Source organism: Haemorhous mexicanus, chromosome 1 (assembly GCF_027477595.1).
Source record: "Haemorhous mexicanus isolate bHaeMex1 chromosome 1, bHaeMex1.pri, whole genome shotgun sequence".
NCBI lineage: Eukaryota > Metazoa > Chordata > Aves > Passeriformes > Fringillidae > Haemorhous > Haemorhous mexicanus.
This window is the reverse complement of record NC_082341.1, coordinates 99,142,517-99,169,426: the sequence shown is the minus strand read 5'-3', so window position 1 is coordinate 99,169,426 and position 26,910 is coordinate 99,142,517. Positions and strand designations below refer to the sequence as shown.

The 26,910-nt window shown below is 40.6% G+C and overlaps 1 protein-coding gene across 6 annotated transcripts in view; it reads right to left on the bottom strand.

Moving 5' to 3' along the window:
- Positions 1-26,910, bottom strand: part of MBP (myelin basic protein) — a 110,727-nt gene that overhangs the window by 17,178 nt on the left and 66,639 nt on the right. For all 6 annotated transcript variants that reach the window (XM_059857147.1, XM_059857137.1, XM_059857171.1 and 3 more), the window contains exon 4: positions 1,443-1,873. In XM_059857147.1, coding sequence (XP_059713130.1) covers positions 1,443-1,873 — 431 coding nt within the window. The remainder of the gene's footprint in view (positions 1-1,442; positions 1,874-26,910) is intronic.

The window sequence follows — 26,910 nt, the reverse complement described above, 5'->3', positions numbered from 1 at the left end:
TTTTCTTCATGATCACAGCAACTGCTTGTTGAATTTATGAACATTACACACAGGAACATTACACACAGAAATGTTACGACAGAAAAAACTGCCTGGCTGCTAAATCTTTGTCAATAGCATTACAGGCCCCAGTTGGTAAAGGTGAGAAATAAAAAGAACAAAACACCCAGCTTGCTTAGTACCACCCAGCAAGTGTGAGAAGCTTCTGGTTTTAAGTTTCTAGAGTATTTTTCATCCAGTGGTCTCTACATTACAACTCTTCAGGGAAGGGCTATTACACATTGTGCTTCCAGGTGTGGAGCTGTGAAGGACACTGACAGCCACAGCTGTGGGACCACCACAGATCAGTTTTACACCACAGGGCAGTTTGTGTCCTGTCCCAGTGCAGCACTGAGAGACAGCACAGATCACAGGCTGGAACACTGAATAGACCTCAAAGGCTGTCAAAGGATTTTCAAAAATTTAGGCTCAGCCAGCAACTATGAATTCTGCATTTTGCAACACACAACTTGAGCAACTACAACAAATTCAGCTAAAAGAAAAGTTTTACAGCCCCACAGCAGTTCCATTCAAATGCCTGTGTAGTGTGTGGACACACAAACACAAGACTCCACTTATCAATTACATGGCAAAAGGTACAGCGAAAACATATTAAACTTTGTCACTTGAATAACAGTGAACTAATATGCCAGCTGCATCATTTATCAGAGGAGGCAGGTATCCTGGAAAAGGGAAGAATGTAAATAACAGTCTTTCATCAATGCCCTTGGTTTTGAACTGATGGTGTAGAAATGGCCTGTTATACAATTTCTAATATGAAATGCTTGGAATAAATCTCAACTTCTTGTCAGAATAAAGCAGCTGGATTATTTTGTACATCTGGGATTCAGGATAGTATCTGTCAAGCCATCTCCCCGGCAATGCTGTCAACTGACCTTAAACATACTCTTGCACAAGCAGGCTGAGAATTTGGCCACAATTCTTTTTCTAACATCTATTTCCAAGTTTGCCCCACAGTTAGTGCCAAGATATGTAGGGATCGTCTTGCATTTAATGCTCTCATCCAGCTCCCTTTTGCAAATATTTAAGAACAACAGACAAAAGCAGACTGAAGTTTCTCTAAATGGCACAGCATAGAAATGCATACAGCACGACATAATAAATGCTCATAAAAATTCCTCCCAGTAATGTTTCTAGAACCCCCTGGATTTCTAATACTCCGTGTTAACTCAGAGTAGCTCCTCTTGTTTCCCAGATCTTTGCTTTTTTTTTGTTGTTGCTGTTTTCAGTTTAAAGCCAAGCATTATATTACAAGTACCATCCCGCTGGCTAGGTCAACTCTTGCCTTATAGCAGTGAGACCTTTCTTTCAGACCCACCCTTCCTCTTTAATTGTACTGTGTTTTGCTGTAGCCTTGCAGTTCTCTACTCCTCAGAGCTCACCTTGCCCGAGCCCCGCCGGGGAACGTGCCTTTCACCTCCAAAGAATCTGCCCAGCGAGTCAAGTAGACCCGAGTCTCTGTGCCGTGGGGATCCATGTCTGGCATGGTCTATAGTGCTCGCAGATGCCAGTTTTGATCCGTGCCGGAAAGAGGAGCGTTTTTGTGAAGCCATCAAATCCGAATTCTCCGAAGCTGCTGCACTGTCCTCTTGGATGGTCTGTAGCTCGTCTGACTCGGAGGGCCGATCTTTGAAGGTGTTGTCTTCTCTTCCTGGGGCATCTCGGGAAAAGAGGCGGATCAAGTGGGGGCGACCAGTCCTGTCAGCTGGGTTGGCCTCGGGCCAGGCATTCTTCGGGTCTGCTGTGCCTTTGGAGTCTGTCACCGCTGGGCTCTTCGTGGAGGTCCCATTGTTCTGGTTCACATCTGCCTCTCCTGCAAACAACAAGGATGAGATATGAATACAGGCCTGTGAAAAACAGCCCTGGAACAATGCTGCTTTCTTTCCCTTGCCTTGAGATGCTCATTTCATACAAAACCCTTAATATGTGCAGTTGTAATGAAACTATGTTCTCTTCCAGCCTTAAAGAACATTAAGTTATCTTGGAACTGAAACCAGAATGATGTTCTCACACAAATTTGCAGTAGTTCTAGGTGATTTTTTGGTGGGGGGGTGTGTGTGTAGGTTTTGGTTTTCTTTTTAACACGTTTATAAATAGATTGATAGATTACTTGAAGTGTAACTGAAACTTCCATGTTTTTTTACATGGAAGGTTTGTGGATGAGGAGGCTTTCAGTGAGTAATCAGAGTCCCTGTACTTTCCCTTGAGAACTGTTACTCTAATTAGGCCATCTTTCTCCAAAACAGGGGAAAAAAACCCAGTGACATTGCAGATCTGTGCTTTCAGAAGTGCATGTTCCCTCTCCACAATGTCAGAGCTTATGGCCTCACTTGGAATCTCACGCTGTAACTACAATATGGATCAAACAAACAGTGAGGGGAAGGGGTTTTTTGCCCCACTATTGAAATTTTCCTCACTTCAAAAAAGAGAGCACTAAACTGCAATTTCTACTTGGCCTCTCATGATAGTTTTTGCCCACGTATGATGATACTGGCACTCAAGGTACAATGTCCTAGCACTGATGCTGAAGGCCTAAAGCTAAACTGTCCAATTTGTATTTAGTGCTTGCGAGAAGTGACAATAACAATTACCAGCAACTGACAAGCATTTTTTTTAGCCAAGAAAGGTGCCAAGACAGACCCCTGTGGTAAGCGAAATGCCTGCTGCCTTCTCCACAGCTGTGCTTTGATGCACTAGGTAAAGTACCTGAGAAGCATCAGCTGCAACACACTTAGCCCTTCCTTCACCTGTAGTAGCTCCTTCTATCAGTGACAGAAAGATTTATGGAGGTTTTGATGGTCTATACCATGACTCCTACTGTTCTAAAGGAAACTGTACCCACTGAAGAATGTGCCTTATCTCCAAGGAACACCAAAAGAGTATTAGTAGGTCATTGCTTGAGGAGCAACCTTCAGCACAGACACCTCCCACACACTCTGTATCAGAAATGTCTTTTGGAGTTAAGGAGGCTCAGAAATCCAGAAATAAGTTAGTCATGTATTACCTTTAGGGTCTCCTAATTACCTTTTTGCATCCTCATTTGATTTGGTCCTTGTTGCATTGGAGGGATAGATCTGGCAAATACTGCTGTGTTTTCAAAGTACTCTGGGCTCAAGTACTTTGCTGATTGAGCAGAGCAACTTTATACTTGACACAGTCATTTCATATGGTTTCACCCATCCAGAGGGCACTAAAGAAACCTTTTCTCAGGCTGAGAATAATTCTGAAATAATTTTATGGGTAACAACACAAGACAGCACAATGATTCTGCAAAACCTGTGTGTAGGTTACAATTGGTTATAATCAGCCTGCTACAGTTTTCCATATAAAATCATAAAGTGCAGTTTTGCTGTGCATTTTTTTTTTCGTTGGAGAAAACTAGCTAGAAAATGTTCAAGAAAAACTTCTTAGGTTAAAACATCTGAAAGTCTCTCAGGAATACAATTATTTATGCCTAACTGTCACTGAAGACCTCATTGGTGGTGAAAATATTTGCTGGCAACTTTGGAACTTGAGTTTTCCTGAAAAGATGCTCTCAAACTTATTAGAAACCACTAATTTACCCATATGACTTTCTTAATAGAACAAAAGAAAAGTAACTAACTTGGATGTGTGACACATTCTGAAACTGCAAAACATTTTAAACAGCAACTCTAAGCCTAGGTTCTATACCATAATACCAATCCATTCAAGGACAGAAAAAGAAAAGCAAACAAAAGAGTTATTGTATTTAATTAAATGCATTAACAAAACACCAGAGCATCTGCATACTAATATTTTTTACAACAGTTGTTCTTTGTGCCTCTGAATACGGGTATTGGTAAGCAACAAAGAAGGGTATTTGTGCCACAAGAGCAGCTTCTCCCAATGCATACGCAGTGGGCTATCAAGGATAAATCTTTCTGGAGGCTTTCTCTCAGCAGTGAAAGCACACATTTAAGTTTGCCTCTAAATTTTCTTTATGCTTATGTCTTCTCTAATATATAAAAACACGTAAGAGAGATACTGTTAATATTGTTGCTAACTAATCAAAGTCTTCCAGTGCATTTGGAGAGACAGATCACTTTAATAATGTCCTAAGGACATCAAGAATTAATGGACTATATAAATGTATGCTTATTTGTTCATTTAAAAACAAATATTTAGACTTCTATTAAAACCTATTGTAAACGCTTTGTATAGCTACTATTTTTTTAAGTTGTTTTTCTTTGGAAGATGAAGCTCTTTCTTAAAATAGAGCACATGACCTGAACCATATCACGTGTACAAAAGAAAGTTGCCCAGCAAGGAAGAGATCTTAGGCACTTTTTTGCTAATCCTTGTAAAATGAAGTACAGCAGGATGCATTGCCATAGGCATTAACTAGAAATGAATGGAAGTGTCTTCTATTTATATGTAAGTGCATATGGTCCTTGAGAGCTGCACAAATGAGAGCACAGGCAAAGCACCTCCTCACATTAGCCCAAAACCAGCCAGAGAGAACGAGACTCCAAGTGACTTCCAAAAAGAGGAATATAGATGGACAAAAAATTCTTAGCACTGTGTTAAGAGAAAGTCCAAAGGTGCTTTCAAAGAGACAATAATAAATCCAATCCTTCATTGTCCTTAATAGGAATTAGATCCCATATAAGTATTTTAAAACTACTGTGGCCTTGGTGCTTGATTAGACATTGATAGTTTATCCCATTTCTTGAGAATGAAAACTCTTTTCCCGAAGCTGCTAATTGGTTGGGACCTCTCAGCCCAATGCTTCAAACAACTCCTCTCAAGAACCATGGAAATTTGTTCTATGCAGAGGGCAATTCCCCATCGAGAGACCTCGGATACAAATCTCCTTCTCATGGATCACTTGGATCACAGTCCCTCCTTGAGTCTGCAGGCTGCTTCCATACAGAGGACAGCCTGGAAAGATGTTGTTAAGCTAGGAGTTTTAAAAAAGATTACAAGTTTTTCATCTCCTCCTACTCCTCTCCAGTCTTGCTTTCTTGCAGATACTTGTAATTCCTCTCACATTCCTACTGCTGCTCCCTCTACAAATGCTGTAAAAGAAACCAGGAAGATGAAGCTGATAAAAGCTGAAGTACATTACCTTACTTTGGGTTCTCAAGAGAGGCTTAGATCAACAGTCACAGTACTTCAATATTTGTATGAAATCTAAAGTATTATTTACTCATTACAAATGCCAGAAAGGGCATTAATCAACTTTGCAACATCAAATATTTAATACACTTTATCATAATGACAAGGTGCTGTGATCAATTACACTTTCTTTTTCTCTGCCTTCTTTTCTCAGGGTATGAAGATGGAAATTACTGAACTTCTAAATCAACTTTTCATTTTAGCTTAAGTCATCTATACATATAAAGAACTGTTTTTCAGTGCTTTCAGAAATATAATCTGCATTTGTCCTTTTCTACCTTTTTGGTCCTCTCTTTTCTATAGATGTCAACTGGATGGTGAAATACAATGCAGTATAGTTCTCAATTCTTAAGTTTATTTCAGTATTTTTACTGAAATGCTGACAATAAAATATTGGTTAAAACATCTGACTTTTTGTATTGATTCATTTATGTTTAGTCGCTTGAACAACAAAAGGTACCACCTAGAAATTAATCAACTTTGTCACAGCTGAGATTTAAAGATCTCTGGTAAGCTACAGCAATAAGACAAAAGTATTAGTAATAGGTTGCCTTGCATTATTTAAGAGGCTGAGACCACTGTTTTGGAACATGTGGCTTCTAATAACATTGGTGGTAATATCAGGCACTTGAAACAATAAAAGGCCAAAGAAAAAATATCCATCATTATTACCTACGTGCTGCAGCTGAGGATATCTGGGTTCCAACTCTGAGCTGAGCTAATTTCACAACAATCCAGCTCCTGGTTTCGACTTTTACTGCAGCACAGCCCACAGCAGAATAGCATGTCCCCAGCCATTAGGCTTCACTACAGAAGTATTTGGGGAGACAGAGGAAAGAATTATGTCTCCATTGTTAAATCTGAACTGCAAAAGCTTGATTCATCCTCATTATGCTAAGACACTGCAGACAAAAAATGGCTCTTAGCCTAACTTCTCTAATATGGTTAGAAGGCAATATGCCATCAGACATTTCAATTCACAGACCTAATTACTGGGTTTGTCTGATGCTTGTCAAACAGTTGGGAATCAATTCTGGACAAATATTTCTGTTTGTAATGGATGGCATGCAGTATAATTGTGAAACAAACACTTGGTCACAGCTCTGAACACAACCAGAACGGATGTGCTGGTGCATTTAGCCTATACACAAACATTCCCCCCATTTTCTAGCAGAGTGAAATCGGAGAGAAGTGCCCATGTATCTCATGATGCAGATTCACATGACACATTTAACACTCCTACTGCACTTAGCCAAGAGATCACTTCCAATACAGCTTGCTCTCCTCCCTCCTTGCCAAAGCTTATCACTTTCAGGAAAAAAAACTTCCACCCAAAGGTAACTCTTCTCTATAGCTTCAGCATAACTGAAGGAATGATATTTTTCTGCACAAGAACTTTGGCTTTTTCTATGGGCTAACCAAGCTGCAGACTAAACCACCACAAAAATGACCAGATGCTAAGCACAACATGCACTCCTTTGATTTCCCTCCCTCACTTCTTTCATTAGATAGCAAACAAAGCTCTTATCAGACTAGAATAAAAAAGTTGTGAGGGTGTTTCCATTCCACTGATAAGTTGAACTCATTTCTACACGGATCTGCTGAAGCAGTGAATAAGGGATCTGCTGTGGCATAACTTTCCTTACAATAAAACTTAGTACTTAAAAATACAGTAAAAGGTGAAAACCCTCACCTGGTCCAGTATTTACTTCTATTGAATTAAATTTGAAAAAGAAAAAGTTTAGTTCTATACTATGTCTATACAGTCTTTCAGCCTGCTGAAAGTTATTGCACTGCTGTTGGTAAAGGCACAACATGGGTGTAGACATTTAGACTACATTGCTGTAGCTGGGTGAATGAAAGTTCCACTTAACACTTTACAAGTTCCTGACAAATCCTGCTTTTCCTGAATCCCTGGTACCTCATGGAATACCAGTTCTTAGCTGTTCTCTGCAGAAAGCCTTATGCCCCCTAAGAGCTGATGCCAGACCAAAAATCAATAGATCAAATAGGATCCATTAATTGCTAGATCTTTGCTAATACCCAAGTTTTGGCACAGCTTCCTTGAGACTCATGAAAGATCTCATTTCTCCAAGCCCTCCCTGGTCCTCTCCTACTGAAGAGCAGCTTCTGGGGTAGCAGAGTTTGGCCTTACAGCAGAGCTCATATGAAAAATGTTTGATGAAGAGGAGGAAAATGTAGTTCACATCCTGTTATGGAATCAACTCTCTTTGAAGTTGACACTTCAGCTATATTATTTATGCTCATATTTCAAAAAAAGTACTGAACTCAGGTAGAATAAAAATATGTACTTTTTAGCATTAATGGAATAGGAATATGTGCTTTCTAGCATAAAATAATGCTGTAGGGAAAAACCTGAAAATTGCATTGGAGAATGTAAATTCTTTCAGACACTAACTACTACAGTATGAAAACATTAAGTGTGATTCCTCTCACTTTATTTCTGATACTATCCAAAACATTAAAAAAACCCCAAACCCTCAAACATTTGACATACTTTGGCATCAACAAGTATTACCTATTTTACTAGCTAAGAGAGTAAAATCTCTCCTGAAACGACTAGCAACCGTCTTACCAAAAAGCCAGTCAATGAAAAATTTGCTGTATTAGTATAAATAAGAAATACTAATTTTGCAAGTTCAGTAGGTTAATCAATAGCCTGATTTTTTTCTTTCCCCTACATTCTGCTAGACTTCATCATCCCAAAGTATTTTATATGTAACTGTGAACCACTGCTTGTTACAAGAGAACCAGTTTCATGATAAATACATCCCTTAAGCATTGCTCGGCAGTAAAGCCAACATTTTTGGGAGAAGAACCCCTGTAAAGGTGCTACTGGCACAGTGGGGAATTGTTGCTGTGGTATCTTTTTTGGTAGGGTAACTATCCTGACTTTTTAAACTTACCCAGTAAAACCAAAATGCAACCAATCAATGAGTTGGTGAAAACACACAGCAATGAGACTTCTAGCTGGAATGGTGGCATTCTGATAAATATGCCTAAATCTTATTTTGTGAATCAGCAAACAGCACATAATTTTTAGTTCTGCTGACAACTTCATGATTTGAGAGGGCTGGTTCTGTGAAATGACTACAAAATAAAAATTAGGAATTAAAAATAAGCTGTATATTCATTACAGTTTATGTTCAACATTATCACTCTGCTGAAGGCAATTACATTTTTTATGGTATCAGTGAGTAAAAAGTAGCAATACTGTCTGAGCCAGAGATTCTTGATATATCAGGAGTCTTCTTGCTGGAAAGCTTTTCTGTGTTTTCACCAAGGCACACACAACTCCTAACATCTGCATGTCAGAGATATGAAGACACTTCCAAGTCTGTGCAGTAATAACCCACAGTCCATGCCCAAAGTCTGGATATTAATGGGAAGCATGTGTGGTTACCATGGGCTGAAACACATCCACATCCCATTGCCCACTGAGGGCTGCACTCCAGGAGCCAGGACTCAGACTTGATGGAGGAAAAACAACACCATACCTTCCCCAGACCTGTACACCCTGTATTATTTATGCCTTTAAGAACTCTCTCTCCTCTGTGTTCTTACTTAAGAAATTTAGCCAGTCAGTTCTGCCCATGTCAAAGAAAGAGATGAAAGCAAAGCAGTCAGCGAGGCGTTTCCAACCACAGGAACTGGAGCAGTAGTTGAATAACAGATCCCTGTGTTCTCCTCTTACTGCTGATGCTGAAGCTTAAAACCAGGAGGGCAACAGACCTTTTTTTCCTTCAACCTACTGTGTATGTCACATTAGATTCAGCATAAAAGAAATTAGCTGGGAGGCCTAAGTTACACATCATCTGTCACTGCATGGTGCCTTATTTCCTCTTCATCGTCTTTTTTAATGGGCTGTGTATGTATTTCAGCAATTCAGTGGAACACCTTCATAAGAAATTACCAGTGATTAAGCACTGAATAGGACTTCCCAGTGAAGTGATGGAGTCACTATTCCTGGAAGTGTTCAAGGAATGTGGCACTTAGTGCTGTGGTTTAGTTGATGTGGTGGTGCTCAGTCAAAAGTGGGACTCAATCTCTGCGGTCTTTTCCAACTTTGTAGGAAAGACATTTTGTGCTGTCCTTGTGAGCCAGTGAAGGCTTCCTAAAGAGAAGGAAGCCCCATGTGTCTCTTGAGGAAGGCATCAAGGCTATCCCCATGACAATGTGATGGACGAGAGAAAGTTAGAAGATGCGGACTTTAGCTGGCTCACAGAATGACAGGGCTCCTTGTCCACCTACTGAGAACTTTGTTTCTTTCTTATGACCAATGGGCAGTGCATGTGTCTGTTAGGTAAATGTAAATATCTTGAAAAACCATAAAGGCAACATGTTGCTACAATAAATCTCTCTTACACACCTTCAGACGGAGTCTTGGTGCCTTGCGCCCTGTCGCGCTCTATAGCGACATTCAACGATTCTATGACTGGGAAAGAGAAAGTGGCTCAGGACTCTCACGAGCCTTGTGGGTGTGTGAAGGTATTGTTTGCTTGTGAGGACAGGTAAAGAAAAGAAACAAGGAAAAAGAGGCATTCAAAAAGGCTAAAAGCATCCCCTGAGTGAGAACAATTTTTGATCTTCAGACTGTAGTTAAAACCAATCTACTTGACTGCAGAAACTGCCTTGCACTCCGCATGCCTTCCCAGAGTTGGGCACTCGGTTATCCGTGCCTCTGGCTCACAATGAAGAGCTGAACCAAAGCCCACACGGTGGCCTACCATTGCAGAGGAATGCAGCAGTGTAGGCCTGCCTCGCTCCCTCTTGCTCTTGTTTTCCACAACTTCTGGCATTGCCTCCACTTGCTGAGGCTTACAAAGGCCAGTACAGAAAACAAAAGAGCCTGTGGTTGAAACCAGTGGGACTTGCTATGGCAGAAATTTGGAATCTATGAGAAGCATGTGGCAATTCTCCACATGGCCTGCAGAGAGGTTTTTAAAAACTTCAACAAAGATTTTTATCCACCCACCAGTTTCAAAGAAAAGCGTTCCTTTGTGTTACTAGAACATATAGGTTTGTTTTAATCTCGAACATCTCACAAAAGAGCCTCCCACAGCAAAGCGAGCTGGAGCATCATTTGTAACAAACAATTTCATGTACTTAAGGAGGAGAAATTGAATCACCTGCTGAACCATCAGCATTTGTATTCCTTAAAAATTGTGCAACTGACCAGTATTAGACAAAGATTGTTTGATTATTCATCTTTTCTGCTTCAGTTGCACTGAGTGTGAATAATTGTTAGGTTGTAAAACTTGGATATATCCCCCACCCACCAAAGCATGGCAAAATGAGTAGTGCTTCCATCAGACCTCACGACTTCCACTATCTTTTGTATTTTCCACATCAGTTATGTTTTACTGGAAAATAACCTATTTCCACCAACTTGGTACCCAATATTACAGTTAATTTTTTTTTGCATAATACCATAGAGAAACAGGGCCTTAAAAGCAGCATAAAAAGAAATGTAGGTGAAATGAGTGAGGTGAGGGCAGTGACTGAACCAGCTGGTTCAAAGAAGTTGCTCAGAGCATGATAAGCAGCACAAAAAAACCCTAGCAGTAGAATATTTCCTGTTAAAACCAATCACGTAGCACCTCCAAAGAGGGCCTGTTAACACTTCTGTGTTTTCCTTGATCAGGATTTAACTGTCTGAGTGGTATTTTATTGTTTAGAAAGTATAAACTGCAGAATAAAATACACTTGTTATAAGTTAACCAAATAAGCTTCCTTTCAAAACCATGGTTTGATTGTGACCACAGTGAAACTACTTACAGCATAAGACTATAAACTCCAACTTCAAGAAGCTGCATTTTAGTTCTACAGAATCACAGTGCTCATGTGTGTTAACTTCTCCCAAGGCCAAATAATCCAACTAAACCCAAAGAGAGCCCAAAGTACTGTAGAGAAGATTTTCATATGTTAAAATAAAGAGAATATGAATGTTTTTAACTCCTCCCAAAATAACACACCAATTTGCTGGTTTGAGGACGTAACTTCGAAGTTTGTTTTCTAATACAGCCTTGTATAGAGCAGGTCCAGGAGAAAAGCAAATTACAAGAGTATGGCAGTCCTAGAGAGAAGAGTGCACAACACAAGCCATGTTTCTGGAAGCTGTGGATCACCTGCAGGATGATTGTAATCAATAAGCTTGACATTTTCATGCATCCTTCAGGTGTACATTGCCATATCTCTGGATTTCTCCATTTTGCCCTAGTATAGTCTGAACTGAAGATTTTAATAGCACAAGTGACCCCAGAGAATCACAGTTACAGAATTTACAATGAGGGGGATTATGCTGGCAGTTTTTAGAACTTTTTTTCCCCCCCAGAAAATTCTGCAGTACACCACAATGGTATAAATGACACATTCTGAGTATGGCATACCTACTTGTCAATATTTATAAAAATATCTGAAATACCTGGGCACAAAAGAGCCTATAGGCCCTTAACCATTGTGTTGAATTTTTGTATATGTAAAACAAAACTGGAGATGTGGCTCTTCAGAAGCTGACAAAACATACCTCCCAAACAAACAAACAAACAAACAAGCTGAAAAAGATGGGGTAGGATTGTTCAAGTCTGCCTAAACTGCAGCTCTTTACAATCAGAACAAGCCCACAGCCATCAGTCACTGTCTGATACATTATCGTCACTTTGGAGCTGATTTTCACCTGAACACCTATGGTGAAAGGTCAGAGGAGCAGAAGTGAGCAGGAGTTTCTCCCAGTCACACAAAATTTGTTCACAGAGCTTCTTAGAAACATCTCAGGAACTGATGGATCACTGTGATAACCCCTGAGCCTGTGGGAGGCAGAAGCCCAGGGGGGCAGTTCCCTGCCCCGGGAGGGTGCAGAGGCCCAGCTGTGCCCTGCATATCCAGCTGTGCCCAGGAGGTGGAAGATGAGCCCCTGTGTCCTGGGGCAATGCAGTGACTCACACCTCCAGCTTGACCCAGACATCTGAAGTGGAAGAAGCTCACACTGCAGTGGGGACAAGAGCCACACCTCCAGCTGCACCCATGAGGTGGAAGACAAGCCCTCTGGGGAAGCAGTTTTGCCTCCAGTCCAAGATGCTGGCTGGCATTAAGAGGAAATCCCTTTCTCCCATGGACACTGTAGCAGCCACAGGCAACTCCAGCTCTATCTTTGGTATGGGTGGTGAGAAAGTCATTCTGCCTAAAAGATCAGCAGCTGATTGCTAATTTTAAAAACACAGTAAATGCTTTACAAATGTGTCACTTCAGGAATGTTCAGCACTCCAGATGTTAGTTTTTGTCTGCCTGGCAATGCTTACTCTAACCAGATTTTAAAATGCTTTCATGTAATAGTATGGGATTTTAGAAGGTGACAATCAAGCTGGTAGCTCTGAACTCTGAGGAGAAACCTGACAGCCAGGTTACTCAAAGGACAAATCCCACATGCCATATTCAAAATCAGCAGAGAAATCACAGCTGAGCACATTTATGGCAGGGCTGCTGCTGGGGCACAGACACCCGAGGCTGCTCTGGGCTGCTCTCACAGGTTAAAGCCTCTCTGCACCCCTGGCACAGGAGCACTCGAGGATGCTGCACCCTGATCACTGCCCAGGACAGAGGGAACAGGATTTCTGCTACCATGCTCTGTCCTGCTTGTCAGGACAGCTTTGTCTGGACGCTGCACAATGGAGAATGTCAGCACAGACCTAGGAGCAGAGCCATGGAATTGCTGCTGCAGGATGAGAGGAGGATATAAAAATATTGCAATACATGAAATGAAAGACAGGTAGTTTGTTAAAATACTAATTATCTCAAGGCCTTTACACTTTTACAATTATTTCACTCCTAAAATTATTTCAAGGCCTTTACACTTTTACAATCAATACAAAACAACTCCCAAGAGTTTTAGAGGTAGTTTGGATTAAACAGCAAAAATAAACTGTTTAGAGACTTCTGAGTGAAGCTATTTCCTCAGTGAAGAAATCTGATAACCAAAGAAATATTTTTCAGAAGGGAACTCTAATGTATGCCTGAACAATTGATATGAGATTTGATTAAAATATCTGCCTGCCTGGCAGACAGATCAAAAGAAAACCTTATTCCAGAACTTGTCATAGGATTACAGATTTACTTTCTTTATAATTGCCTCAAGCGAGCCCTAAAACCAGAAAAGAAGAATACCTGAAACCAAGGAAATAAAACAATTAATCCAAAGGACTAAAGCAGTCTGCACTGAGTGAACTGGCACAGGGCCTAACAGCAGAGATATTACTCCACAGAAATACTGACAGAAAGCTGAGAAAAGGATGTTCAAAAGAAAAGATACTAGGGGGAAAAAAAAAAAAAGTATGACTGGGCTTTTTGATAATGAACTGAAGACATTTAAAGCTGGATACAAATCACCTTGTCTGCCTATCCTGCAAGAAATGACCAGCATTTACCAGGTAACAAAGAAACAATATGAGCAATCACATGGAAAGACTTTACACTCCAAGGTGAACCACAGAATCCACAGCCTTACATGTCTAGATGCAAGACTTCCAGTCCTGAAGGAAAGGACAGTGTTTGCACTGGTCACACCATTCTGCTGTTCTCTCTTGTCAAGCACTGTCTGCCTCTCTGGCCCCCAGCAGTTTCCAGTCCTTCCTCCCACCTTCCCTTCCCTTCCCAGGGCTCCTGGACCAAAGCTGCTGCCCAAACCGCTCTGCTGCGCTGCCTATCCGACTCCCAGGAGCTCCAGCTCCACAAAGGTCATGATCCCTTGCCATGCTGCTGCAGGCTTTGGCAGGCTTCTTGTGGAGCAAATTCCAAATTATCTCTGCACAGGAATTCACCTCTGCAATCTCTCCTTGTGGTAAGGCCTGCCCACCCTCTACCAGTCAGAGCTGTCAGAACCTAGTACAAGCAGACAACAAATACCCACCTCCAAACCAACTACAAGAGTCTCAAGATTAAAGTGCTGCCTCTCCTCACCCACTCTGTCAAATGCTTACAACCCATACACATTCTTACAATGTTAACACAAAACATCTAAATCCAAAGGGTCCCCACTTGGAAAATAAATACTGCATGGCCTTCTGCCCTTTCTCACTTGCTTTTGCTGCTCTGGATTACTGACATTTGTCCACATTAGCTAAGAGCTTTCAAAGTCAGGTCAGGATACACTTCACAAACAACTTTCCAGCAGCAATCCTCTATATCTCTGTCAATGGAGCACCACTGGATCAGCATCTGCCCACAGCTCTCCTACACCAGCATTTTGGTTTGGGGAGTTTGTCTTTTCTGCACTGAAAGAAGAAATATTTAATTGCTCATCCTCCCCAGTGAAATTTAAATGGTTGTGCTAACACAAAAATCACACACTGCTGCCTCCTCTATGTCCCAATTACAAACAGGGTTCTCCCCATTTCATTCTACAAGCTCATCTACATAGGTAGTGCATGAAAGGAAAACAAAACATTTCTACACTGGCTGAAGAAGGGAGCAAAATTACAAGATTTTTAAAGTAGCCTAGGCCAAGGGTAGGATTTGTACAGCATGAAAGCCCACATTTCTAAAAGAAGTATTTACATGGTGTTTGATAGACTGAGAGAAAATGTGGTTTGTTCACACATCAATTTAAAATCATCTATTATTTCAGTGGGATTTTACCTGAGATACAGTTTGCTCTTAGTCAGAAAAAAACCCCAAGGAAATTATTAGGGAATCCCAAATCTATTCTTGTAAAACCAGATATAAAAGTCCATTTCACCTCTGAGCTACGCATCTGTCAGAACAGCCTTGGAGATATCTGCTCTAATATTTCTAACCTCAGCTATTCTGGGTCTTTAGAAACTCCATTCCACACCCCATCATTATAAACTACATCCTACACTTCTAAAAATATTAAAATATCTGTTCTCATCTATACTAGGCCACATCAGACATATTTGCTATCCACTAACAAATCAATGACTTCAGATTATGAACAATGAAGAGGTTTTTTACATTAAGAAAGCCCAACACTTCTTTCCCCCACGCTGAACACTTGTGAGCTGTACCATAGTGCTAGATGTGACTCAATGCTATACCAAGAACAATGGTGACAAACTGTATAAAACCGCGGCAGTGATCGATGGTACTTCACACAATATCTGCTTTTCAGCAGCAGCATTCTAAGAGTGAAAAACTGCTTGCACAGTACCAAGCCTTGTACCAGTTCGTGGGAGTTACTGCTATTAAAAAAGGAAAGAAAGAAAATAAAAGAATTCACAAACTTTATTTTGCTATTTGAGTACGTATAAAGTCACTTTTCATGTGATGAAGAAAGCTCGCTCAGCAAAAAGCGCTGGTAACTCTGAAGACTAAAATGGCAGTATGATTGAGCTACACAATATTTTAACAAGCAAGAAAGGCTGCAAACATGTTTTTTTCCCAAGTGTTCTTTGGGTATGTTTCTCTCAATCCACCCAGCAAGCAAGAGCATGAGTGAAACCACCACTTCTAGAAAAGTTCACAAAGAGCCTGAGAGCAGCTCAGTGGGTTACACCAGAAGGTTTACCACAGGGCAGCAACTGTACACACAGGATGCACAGAGCACACAGTCCTGCTCACCCAAACTCAGGAGGCAGCCCCGGGGAGGCAGGTTACACCATGCCTGCTTTTTGCAGGCAGAGGTTGCTCCACTGTGCCCAAGGCCAGCAGAACTCATGCTGGAGCCCTCAGCACCACGCTCATCCCAGCTGGAAAACCTAATGCCTGGCTTGGTGCTGCAGTGACCTGGGACTGGCACTTTCCTGGGTGAAGCAGCCCTGTGCCTGCTGGCAAAAGGCTCAACAATTTGTGTTTGCAGGAGCACTATCCACTAAGCCATTTCAGAAATAAACAAAACAACTCTGTAGGCGAGACTGGGGGTAGCACGGTCGGGACGGATGGAGACGAGAGATCTCTGAAGCCAAGTCGTGGAACTTGCGGTTTATTGCAAAGGGCGTGGGTACAGGGCCCTGCTGGGAGCTGCCAGCTGCAGCTCGGAGCAGGCCCGAGAGAAGAGAAAGGATGAGAGGGTAATAACGTAAAAAGGCAAGAGCTAAGAGCATAAAAAAGTAAGAGCGCAAGAGTAAAAGCAAGAGAACAAGAGCAAAAGCAAGAACATCAGCAAGCGAAGTTCCCGTTACAATACAATAAATCATCTTCTGTGTTGAATATTCTGATTCTCACTAACCAATCTAGTACAGCATACAAATCTTATAGCATTTACATACAGCCTATAAGAATCACTACATTACCATATTGTGCTACATTTTAAACTCTAAAACCTACTCTTCGGACCCCTTCTGCCAAGCTGGCAGGGTCTGCTCTGACCCTTGGACCTGCCTGCTTGCAGAGGGTCTTGTATCATCCAAAGGGGATTACCTTCAGCTGGCCACACCATTGTTTTCCTGTTGTTCAGTAACTAAGAGATGTCAAAGCTTGCTTTCATTTCAATCTCGCTTATAGTTTCTATATTCTCAAAATCTTTTGCCAGGCAATCATATTTGTAAGGCTTTCTTGTTTCATCTTCCCCAACACAACTCCGCCTTGGTTTTCTCAGCAGGAAGTTTTCATTTTTCTGCCTCCTAGGAAGTTGTGCAGACAACTCACAGAAGGTAGAAAGTGCTTCACAGACAGAAAATTAGCTGTGTTAATATCATCTCTGAAAATAAAAAGTCATTTATCTCCCAGGTAAGTGCTGTAAGAGGATTTCTGCAGCCAGAGATTGTGACTGGCAAAATGAGAAGTCTTTCATATTCACAGTCTGTGGTTTCCCAGAAAGTTACCTAGCATTCCTTTGAAATAAGTAAATAATGCAATCTGTTTATAAAGCCCTTGCACCTTGGTTCAGTTCTCAATTTAGGGAATTGTAGGGAATCATGGGCTTTGCTTATTCTGAGAAAACAGGACAACCAGGACAATCTGACAAAGGGGTGCCCCAGACTCTAGAAGTCAAATGTGCTGGAAGTAGCAGGAAAATTGTCATTACTTCCAGATTTGTGTTCATGGCCTACTGGGATTTTTTTTTTCTCCCCTCTGAAAGCCTGAAGTACTGGAATCAAGAATACAAAAAATACAAAGGAAAAAAAAATTTAATTCCACCTATAGTAACTGTGAAGAATAGCTGGAAGAACACATGGCTCGAGGATACACTTCCAGGTCCCAAGTGCACCAGCAGGCTCTGCAGCCTCTCCCCACTCACTCACAGTGCCAGCTCCAGCCCAGGTCCAGCCTGCCAGGACCCAGCTCAGATGAGACAAAGGGCTCTCAGGATCCTGCTGGGTGGCTGGGCTGGAGCTTTGGCCGTGGCTCGTGGCCAGGCCAGACCCGCTGCCCGTGCCCAGCCGTGTGTCTGCCCACGGTGGCACTGCCAGGGCTCTGGCTGCCCTCGCTGCTCCTGCTCCCCTGAGCTGCCTGGCCCTGCCTGCCTTGCTGCCACCCTGCTCCCAGCTCAGCCCCAGCTGGCCAGGCCACTCCTGCTGCTCCCAACAGCATGAGAGCATCAGCTGTGAAAAGTAAACTCTTTTAATTCTGAGCTCTCATTTATTATCTTTGGCTTATTGCAGGAGGGATTCACCCTCAAAAGTATCCCTCTCAGGTATACCTCAAAGGTATTTCCCTCTTAGCCCACTGCAGCACTGCCTGAGAAACAAGTGGGGAAAAAAAAAATCAAATGCATGCAGATTAACAGACCAAGATAAATTTCATAAAAGGAAGAAAATAAGTAGTTGATAATCAGGACAAAAACTTGCACTTGCAAAAGTCTCCAGCTCTGACTGCTTGCCTTTCAGAAAGTATCATAAAGAGGCATTTACTGAAACAAATCCCCTTTTTCCCACCCACATCTCCTGACAATTCCTTCTGTGACAATAAATAAGACAGGTCTATCACTCACCCCATTTTGGATTTCCCAATTTTCTATTCTGGCAAGGAAAATATTTCTCCTGTACCTGAAAGGAATAAAATTAAGGCCCATATTCTTTGCAGGTGGCTGATACAACTTAGTTGAAATCAGCAATTGTCAAATTATCCTACACTTCTGATGTTGCATGTTGCAGTATTGCAATCCATATTAAAAAAGGCATGTTGCAATCCATATTAAAAAAGGCAAAAAAAGATAGAGGATAACTTGATAAGGAGCTATACCATGCCATTATCTGAGCATCTATTCTTTTTCATACAAGTCTAATTTATCATTTGATACAATTTGACTAGATGACTGCAAATTGAAGTCATGCTGCTTGTATCTTTCTCTCATTGCCAGGTCTGTCACACACAGTAAAAGGTGTCAGGCTTTCTCAAATGTAAAAGTAAAAATTAACTTACAGAGCAGTTCCTTACTTAATTACTGCACACTTTGTATGGTCCTTAGAAGCAGCATGGGGCTAGCTAAATAACAACCATCATCATCACCACATAAAACTGCATAATCTGCAGCCATTGTTCTTCTGCTTGCACTGCCGTATAGATTTGCTACTTTTTAAAGATTATTTTGACTGGTAATCAAGTCAGTAGGAGACACTTGCACTTATGTGAGTGGCAGGACACCCAGCCTAGTTCACAGGAACTTTAGCAAAATTTGGCTGATGTAATCAGCAAAAGCTGGTTTACCTGGTGACAGACCAAAGGCAATTCCCCTAATAAATATAAACCCTTAACAAATGAATAAATGTCAGCAAAAGGCAAGGGTGGATGTACTGCAACGCAGAGGCACCACAACCCCAGGGTGTGCACCAGGCTGACAGTGAAGTTTCCCATGTGGCCAGACACAGTTTCTCCAGCAACATCTACACAAACACGAGCATTAATAACTCGGAGGTAACAGCAGCCTTAAGCCTGCAGAAGGGCTTGCTAACGAGATCAAATATGCTTTAAATGGTAGCCAGAAAAGGAATGGATATGAAAATGAAATACATTTAAAAGGGTCAGTGATTCTATGAATAGAAATTTATTCAGAGACTGTCTTTTCATGTTTTGCAACACAAAACAGATCAAACAAGGCTGTGCTTCTGAAAAACACAACATTCGATGAATACCATGGCACTTGAATGCTGACTGGAGAGATGCCAGTGATATCAGAGAAGCCACGTCTTTTTCTCCTCTACTGAAACACACTTTGCCCTACACAATAGCTAAAAATCTTTAAAAAATGGCTGAGAGGAACTCTTTTATCTCTGACTAAGCATACGTATCGGGGACTATGTGCTTCATGCCCCTTACAGGAATTACACAGCATCATGATTCAGAACTAAGCTGATCAATCCCTGGGAAACATTCATTGCTTTGTCAAAGCATTCCTGCATCTATTTTACACAAATTCAAAATTTATGTAAAACAAAATCTCTGAAGAACTAAGAGGCAACCTTAGCCATACTCCAAATGGCCTGAAAAAAAGTCTGTTCTTTTTGTCTGTTCATACCAGATGCATGCTTGTGGTATAGCTGTGCCCATGCTATGTGTCAGGATGTGAATTCTGACATCCTCACTCACCCAGACTGCTCATGAAGGTTTGGGTTTTTTTTTTACATGGGAAAATAGATACAAACGTGTGGAAGGGGAAAAGTAAAGGGACTGTAAGCATGTGAATACAGGAAAAAAACCAGAACTTAGCTCTAGGAGAGATGGAAAATGTTGATGGGGTCCTGCAATTTAGAGGGCTTCTTCGTATCTTGTTATTCCTCAACTTTAAAAGAAGGGAGAAACAATTGTTTGTTTTAAAAAACGCACATGTAAAAACATATCACTCACTGAGAAAGAATTCCAAAGTAAAGAAATAAATCTTTAGATTCCAGGATCAGTTATGTGCTTGATCAGCCAAATTTTCAATCCCACTTAGGATGTGAACACTCTAGTACTGTATGTGTACAAAACAAACCAAGAAGCCAAATAATAAAAGCTTTCAACCCATGACCATGGCCAGTGCAAGACACATGCCATGACCTTCAGATCAAGATCCAGGTGAGGAAGAAGGAAATATCCTATTCCCCTACCAGCAAAAGGGTACTCTCCATAGTGCACATTTCTCTTGCTTCCCTTGTCTTGCTGCCCCATGAAGATGCCACAAATCAATTGTTAATTCCTCTTCTTTCAGCATACAACGAAATGTGTTCACCCAGAGCAATTTAAAAATGAAGGATCTCCAGAAGTGAAATTAAGTGTTTTTATTGTGTAGTTACTGTCCCAAAATGCCTCCCCTTTTTGAAGAAAGCTTTTGCATCAAATTGTTTTTTAGGGCAAACATGGACAAGTTACTAGGAAGACAAATTCAGGCTTGTCACTAGTATGACCAGGCTGTTTTGGCAGTAAGCTTTAATGGAAATCAAAAGCAAACAAGCCAATTGTGTAGCCACTCTACTTTGGAATTAGGCTTTGTTTGAAATGGTTGGAGAGAGGAGGTGGAAATAAAGCAGTGGCCGTCAAATTCTGCTTTTGGACTATTTACTTCAAATTTGACAAACCGATCCAAACAGACTACAATGAGCTCAAAAAGAATTAAAAAGTAGAAGGAAAAATCAAATTAGTGCTTAGCCAAGTGGAAGTGGATGTTACAGATGGCTGCTCTTTAAGAATATCTGTCAATTTATCGATCTTGCTTGGCTGCCCCCAGTGTGTTCTTACAATACACATACAGCTAGGGGCACTACTGCCAGCCAAAATGGAAAGGTTTAGTGGTGTCAGTATTTTGCCTGCCAGGTAAAAGCTCACATGCAGCCTGGCATCAGGTATTTTGACCTTCAACTCTTCCCAAAAAAACCCCAAACCGTGTCCAAACTCCCCAATGCCAGAAGTGGTTTTACATCTCAGAGTTCTCAGAACATGGTACTGACAGTGTTAATTACTAACGTTTGCATGGACCAAATTTTCTACTTCTTCTCTTCCCTTTACAGTTTTTCCTTTGAGACTGAGCTGTAAAAGGGAAAATACTTTAGGATATTCTGCAGAGCTCACCACTGTGCTTAATGTTCTTCATTACTTACCACACGCTCAGGTTGTGATCTTTTTTGATGATTTTTCCAGAGTATTTAAAATTCCCTTCAGGTATTTCAGAAAATCCACCCACACCATGCAAATTGCCTGCTCAAGAATTTTATGTCGCTTTTTGTTTTCTACCAGTTTCATCCTCCTAACAGAGAGTGTAACATGCTGCCAACATATCATGCACATTCACCTGGCTTTTCGGTTTTGGTAGGTTGGTTTTTTAAATCTGAAGCAAAATATTAATCCACAGTATTAAAATAATTCAGAGAAAGGAAAAAAGTTCAGCAGTAGATTTAGACATTTAAAATACTTCTCTTTAATAAACAAAATCTCAGTGGGACCCTGAGAAACCCGGCTATACTAAATACCCTCTGCAAGATAAAATAAAACCAGCAATGCTTCTCAGCCTTCCTGTTCTTCCTTGGGACCACGGTTATGCAGCAATTTGTTGCCATCCAAATAACCACTCGCTTTTGGACTCATTATCAAATGTTTTCTGCTCCACCGGGAGAAAGTGAGAGTGTGAAGAGAGAAATGCATGTGTCTTCTACTCAACAGGAATATCAAATCGAGTGTCAAATTTATACATCCCCATTTCCAGCCTCTGGCCCTCCAACAATGCAAATTCCAATAAACTGTGTGTGCTTCCTCAAAGCCAACCACCATAGCCTATTCTACTGGGATAGGCTGAAAGCAGCAGGAAGAGCTACTGAGATTCTAGACACAGTAATTGGTCATATCTGAATCTAGGGCTAAGGCTTAGATTCATTCCCTTTCCTAAAATGTGCAGACAAACCTGAAGTTATAGATAAATAGTACAAATACAAAAGTAAAAATATGTTTCTTATGCTAGCAGCATTAAACTAATTAGCAGGGAGAAAAGGGGAAAAAGAAACCCAGCCATAAACCAGTAGAACTCTATCATGAGAATATAAATCTTACATTGAGGCTTATTTCTGTAGGTGAGAATTAGCAATTTTGCTGAAGAGCATTTGTTTTTTCCCCTGAGATTTTATTAAGGCATGGGCACTGCACCAGCAAAAAATGTAAACTCCAGATTTCAATTTTAAATTAATGCAATTTATGATCTTCAACTTTCATTCTTCTTCATCTAGAAGGAAAAGTTTAGGTGATATGAAAATCCCAGAGAAGACAGAATATATGTATTTGTATTCATTCTGCTGCTGACTGTGCAACACCTGTCTGTCATCCAAATAATTGTTTGCACACAACACATGCACAACATAAGAAAGCCTCAGTTTTGTTACTAGTTTTCAAACTCAAAGATCAAGACATCCTGTTGTGGAATATGTCCTAATTTTGACTAGAATTTGTTATTACAGCAGAATGGCCCCAACAGCCCCCAGCAATGCTATTATCCCAGGTAATCTCATCAGTATTCATTTGAGCAAGGCTGGAATATTCAATGGTATGTGGCTTGCAGTGTCCCACATTCAACATTTAAAAATCAAAAAAGGAAACATCTAACTTACTTTAGATTGGCTCTTAGCAAATGGACCTTTTTTCTTTTTCTGATGATCAGGGATGAGAGAAAAGAGATAGATGGGCTAATAGAATGCTTGTGGGAACAACCAGGTTAATCATCAAGTAGCTCACCAGGATAACTTTGTGTGTTTGTTGGTAGAGAAGATGCTAGAAAGCAGCTGAAGTAGTGAGCCCTGGCAGTAAAGGAAAACCACAAAGAGGAGAAGAGGATAAAGAAGAAAAGGAAGGAACCAGCCAGATGGAAGGATGCAAAGGCAGCTAAAGAAGGCCTGGCAGAAACTAATGGATCAGCAGGTGAGAAGAAAATATGGTGAGAAAAACACAGGGCGAAAAAGCCTGGTGGTAAGCAAAAGCAAAAGCAGACAACAGCAGTAAAACAGTGTAGTCACACAGAAGGAACCAGTCACAGCAAAAAGGACAACCACTGGGCTGGAGAAATTACTCGGGGCATAAGAAAAGCACAGTCCATGGTACAGGTTCTGTTTGCAACAGGAGGATCTTTAAACTGCTTTAAGAAAAACCAGGAACACCAGACAAGTGACTGGGGGAGGGTAGGGGGGAGGTATTAAAAAAAAAACCCCACCAGGTAGTTTAAAACACAAAAATCTCAAACATTTATTTCTGCAGCACCCTATTCCACTAAAACCAGGGATCTGGCAACAGATCAGGCTGCACTTCTCGACTGCCAAACCGGTTCAGTTTGAGATAGTAACAACAAGGTAACATAAACTCTGACTTTGCTCCTCAGAAAGAAATCACAGCAACCAGTGACCCTATTGTGCTTTGTTGCTGCATAATTGTTAAAGAAATGCTTTCCGATGCCCTGTGAGAGGGGGTACTATCTCGAAAGCTCAAAGGGATTGTTCATTTGATCACTAAGCACAGTGTTATTCCAGCCACTCATGCATGCAGAGAATGCCTCTATTCTTATGTTCCCCTGAGAGTTGAGGTCATCTGAGATATGTTGGCTATCACATATAAAGGCCGAGGTAGAACTGCTGGCAGGACGTTTTAAGTTAAGTATTTTCACAGACCTGGAATTTCTCTTCTGCCTTTTCGGACAAACTCAGCAAAAACAGGCTAATTTAAAAGGTGTTAGGATACAAGCAACACTTTAGTCAAGAGTTCCAGCCTTGAGACCCTGTGTGCTGAATGGCAAAACAGTTTTAAGAATGACAAAACAGATTCAGATGTGTTTCTAATCCTGGATCCATCTGTCTCTCCCCAAAGCCTTAGGCAGAAACCTAAAAGTGCATTTGATCCGACATTCTCAGCACAATTAGATACTAACACATGAGGAAAAAAAACAAGAAAAACAAACAAAACAAACAAAAACCAAACAAAAAATCCCAAACAAAAAACACTAAATCAAAAAAACCAAACAAAAAAATAAACAAAAAAAAAAAAACCCCGACCCCAAAACAAAACAAAACAAAAAAATCCCCACCAAAACAAACAAAAAAAACCACCCCAAAATCCCCAAGCCTACCAAGAAACTACACTCCAAAACACAAGGAAAATCCCTACACTCAAAACCCAAACACTAGGCTAAGATGCTGAACACAAATATAATGTAATTAGGAAAGAATAAGGTTATTTCATTCTGTCCTCTTCTACAGTCTCCCATACAAGATTTATTTCTTACCTCTTAAATTTTGTTTTATAATATTTCTTTCAAGTCACATCCTTGTGATGCACTTTAATAATTCTTGAATTGATTTGTTGAAAACATTGTTTAACAGTAATCTCAAAAATGAGATGTTCAGCCTCTTATCCACAGATGTGTTAATGTAAAAAAAAAAAACAACCCCAAACAACAAAACAAGCCACCTCTGATTCCCACCACTTTAGCACAAGCAGCATATAGGCAAGAAATCCAACTGGCACTATGTGCTAAAATCTACAGAAAATTATACACTTTCCAACATACACACTTCAGATCAACAAGGAAATTGCCTTTGCATCTCCACTGTGTGCACATTACTGTTCTCTGAATTAACACACAAACCAGCCTAGGAATTAAACAGATCAATGCATAGAGCACAAAAGGACACAAATAGGCTTTATCAAATTCCTCCCCTAATCCAAGTTGTAGTTTCATCCTCTCCCCTGTGGAAGACAGAGCTTACTAGCGTGGTTCCTTATTTTTGTGTATAAATAATATCCTTAAAATAAATGCACTGTTGCAACCACAACATTTTAAGAAGATCTGAAATGTTATAAAATCCTACACTTAATGCAAATTGACTGCAATTTTCAGAAAGACATGACCTCATCAGCAATTCTACAAAGAAGAAATGTTAGGATATTTCACTCAGATGAAAATGTCACTATTTCCTCAGATTTTTTTATTTAACATTATAGATTAAAAAATTCCAGCTTTCCAACATTCTGAGATCATCCAGATCCCTTTTCATTCTCTAATTAAAATAGCAAATAAAAAACAACTAAATTAAAAATACCAGAATTACCAAGTATTTACATACTCCCTCAATGAAAATGAATCTGCTAAATTAGAGGAGTTATATTTTTATTAAATCAGGATATTGGAACTATGAATCCTGCCTTTAAAAAATATGTGTCTTTATGGTGCAGTGTTGTATCACAATTATGTGAACACAAGCAAACCAATAGAGATGGAGGAGAAAATGCTCTAAATTCTAAATAGCTCCCTATTTCAAACTATCTTATATTCTGACTTCTCCCACAATTCATTCCTGATAAGAAACATGATTATAATACTCTGAAAACAGCCAGGGAGCTGACTGGGAAAGCCAGGGATGTGGACATGCCAGTAGTGGTCGGGTGTCACAATGACTTGCTAAAGCAGTGTGTGATTTTAAATAACATGCTGATTTCAAGACATTCACTTCTGTTTCTTGAGGGGCCAGCTCCACAGCTTCCTGTTTCTTATTTTCTTTTTTAATGGAATCTTGACATTAATTTGCAAGAACATTTCAGTCCCAGAAATCTTCTAATAGGTACCTTTAGGCAGAGCAAAAAAGGGTCTTTTTACACGAGAACTAAGAAAACACAGAAAATCGTATTTGCACTACAGGAGACATTTTTAAGCAGCACATGCATGAAACAAAAATAACCCATGGGTGGCAAATGTGTAACTCGGAAACCAGAAAGACATTTGTCCCTCCTCATAATTATTCAAAACTGAACAACAAGTTCCAAGTCAATATAAGAAGACTGTTGGGCTGAAGAGAGGAATGATTTAAAGGCTTGCCTTCAGGGAGCAGCCACTAGCAGAGCTGTACTGCCACAGGTGTGGCACTGCAGCTGTGACCCTGCCAAGAGCAGCAGCAGCATTCAGAGAGGCTGCTAGGGAAGTACTCATCCACAGAGAACAACTGTGCTCCTGAGATTCTGCTGCCGAGTTCACCCAAATGGAACAGGCTTTAGCAGGAAACTACAGTTAGTCTAGAGCAATTTCTGCAAAATCTAGAGCAATTTGGTCCTGGTCTTACAGTTAAGAGCAAAATACTGCTTGTGAGAAAGCAGTCTGACTGGCAGGGAAATGCCTACTCTCTGAAAAGGGGATCAGCAGTAACAGGGGCAGAGCAACCTTGTCTAATGTTTACAGATCAATAGGTTCAGTGAGGTCCAGTCCTCCACCAGGTGCTCCTGCAGTATGAATAGGGACTGCAATAACGCTGGGAGAGAGTCTGCATTTGGACCATGGTACTTTAGTAATATAGGAAAAAAAACCCAAAACTCTGTGCAGCATGGAAATAATGAGAGCAGCTGAAAGGAAAACGAAAAATCCCAAGCATGAATGCATTAAGAAGTCTTGACTCCCAGGCTTCTCACTTTCAGAAAATTCCTCAGTTTAATCTCACTGATCACTCCAGCCCATATAATGAAAACAGGCCACTAAATACAAATTACTACAATCAGATGAGCACTGATTTTAAAATAGATGCCAGATTTATTGTTAGTGGCCTATGGAAACAGAAGCCACATCTCTCTGCTGGAGCCTAGGGGAATTTAACACAGAGGAAAAAGTGACAAACAGTTACTTTGCCCAGTCTTCTGATTTTCACTTTAAGCCCACAACCACCAAAATATCTTGGTCAAAATCTGGATAGTATTTTGAAGTGTTAATGCATGTTCCCAATTCTACTGAAATTGAGTGAAGTTCCTCTATTAATTTTCACTTATTATTGTCCCTCTGTAGGCTGTGCAGCTCATGATAATGTTGGCCAGCCA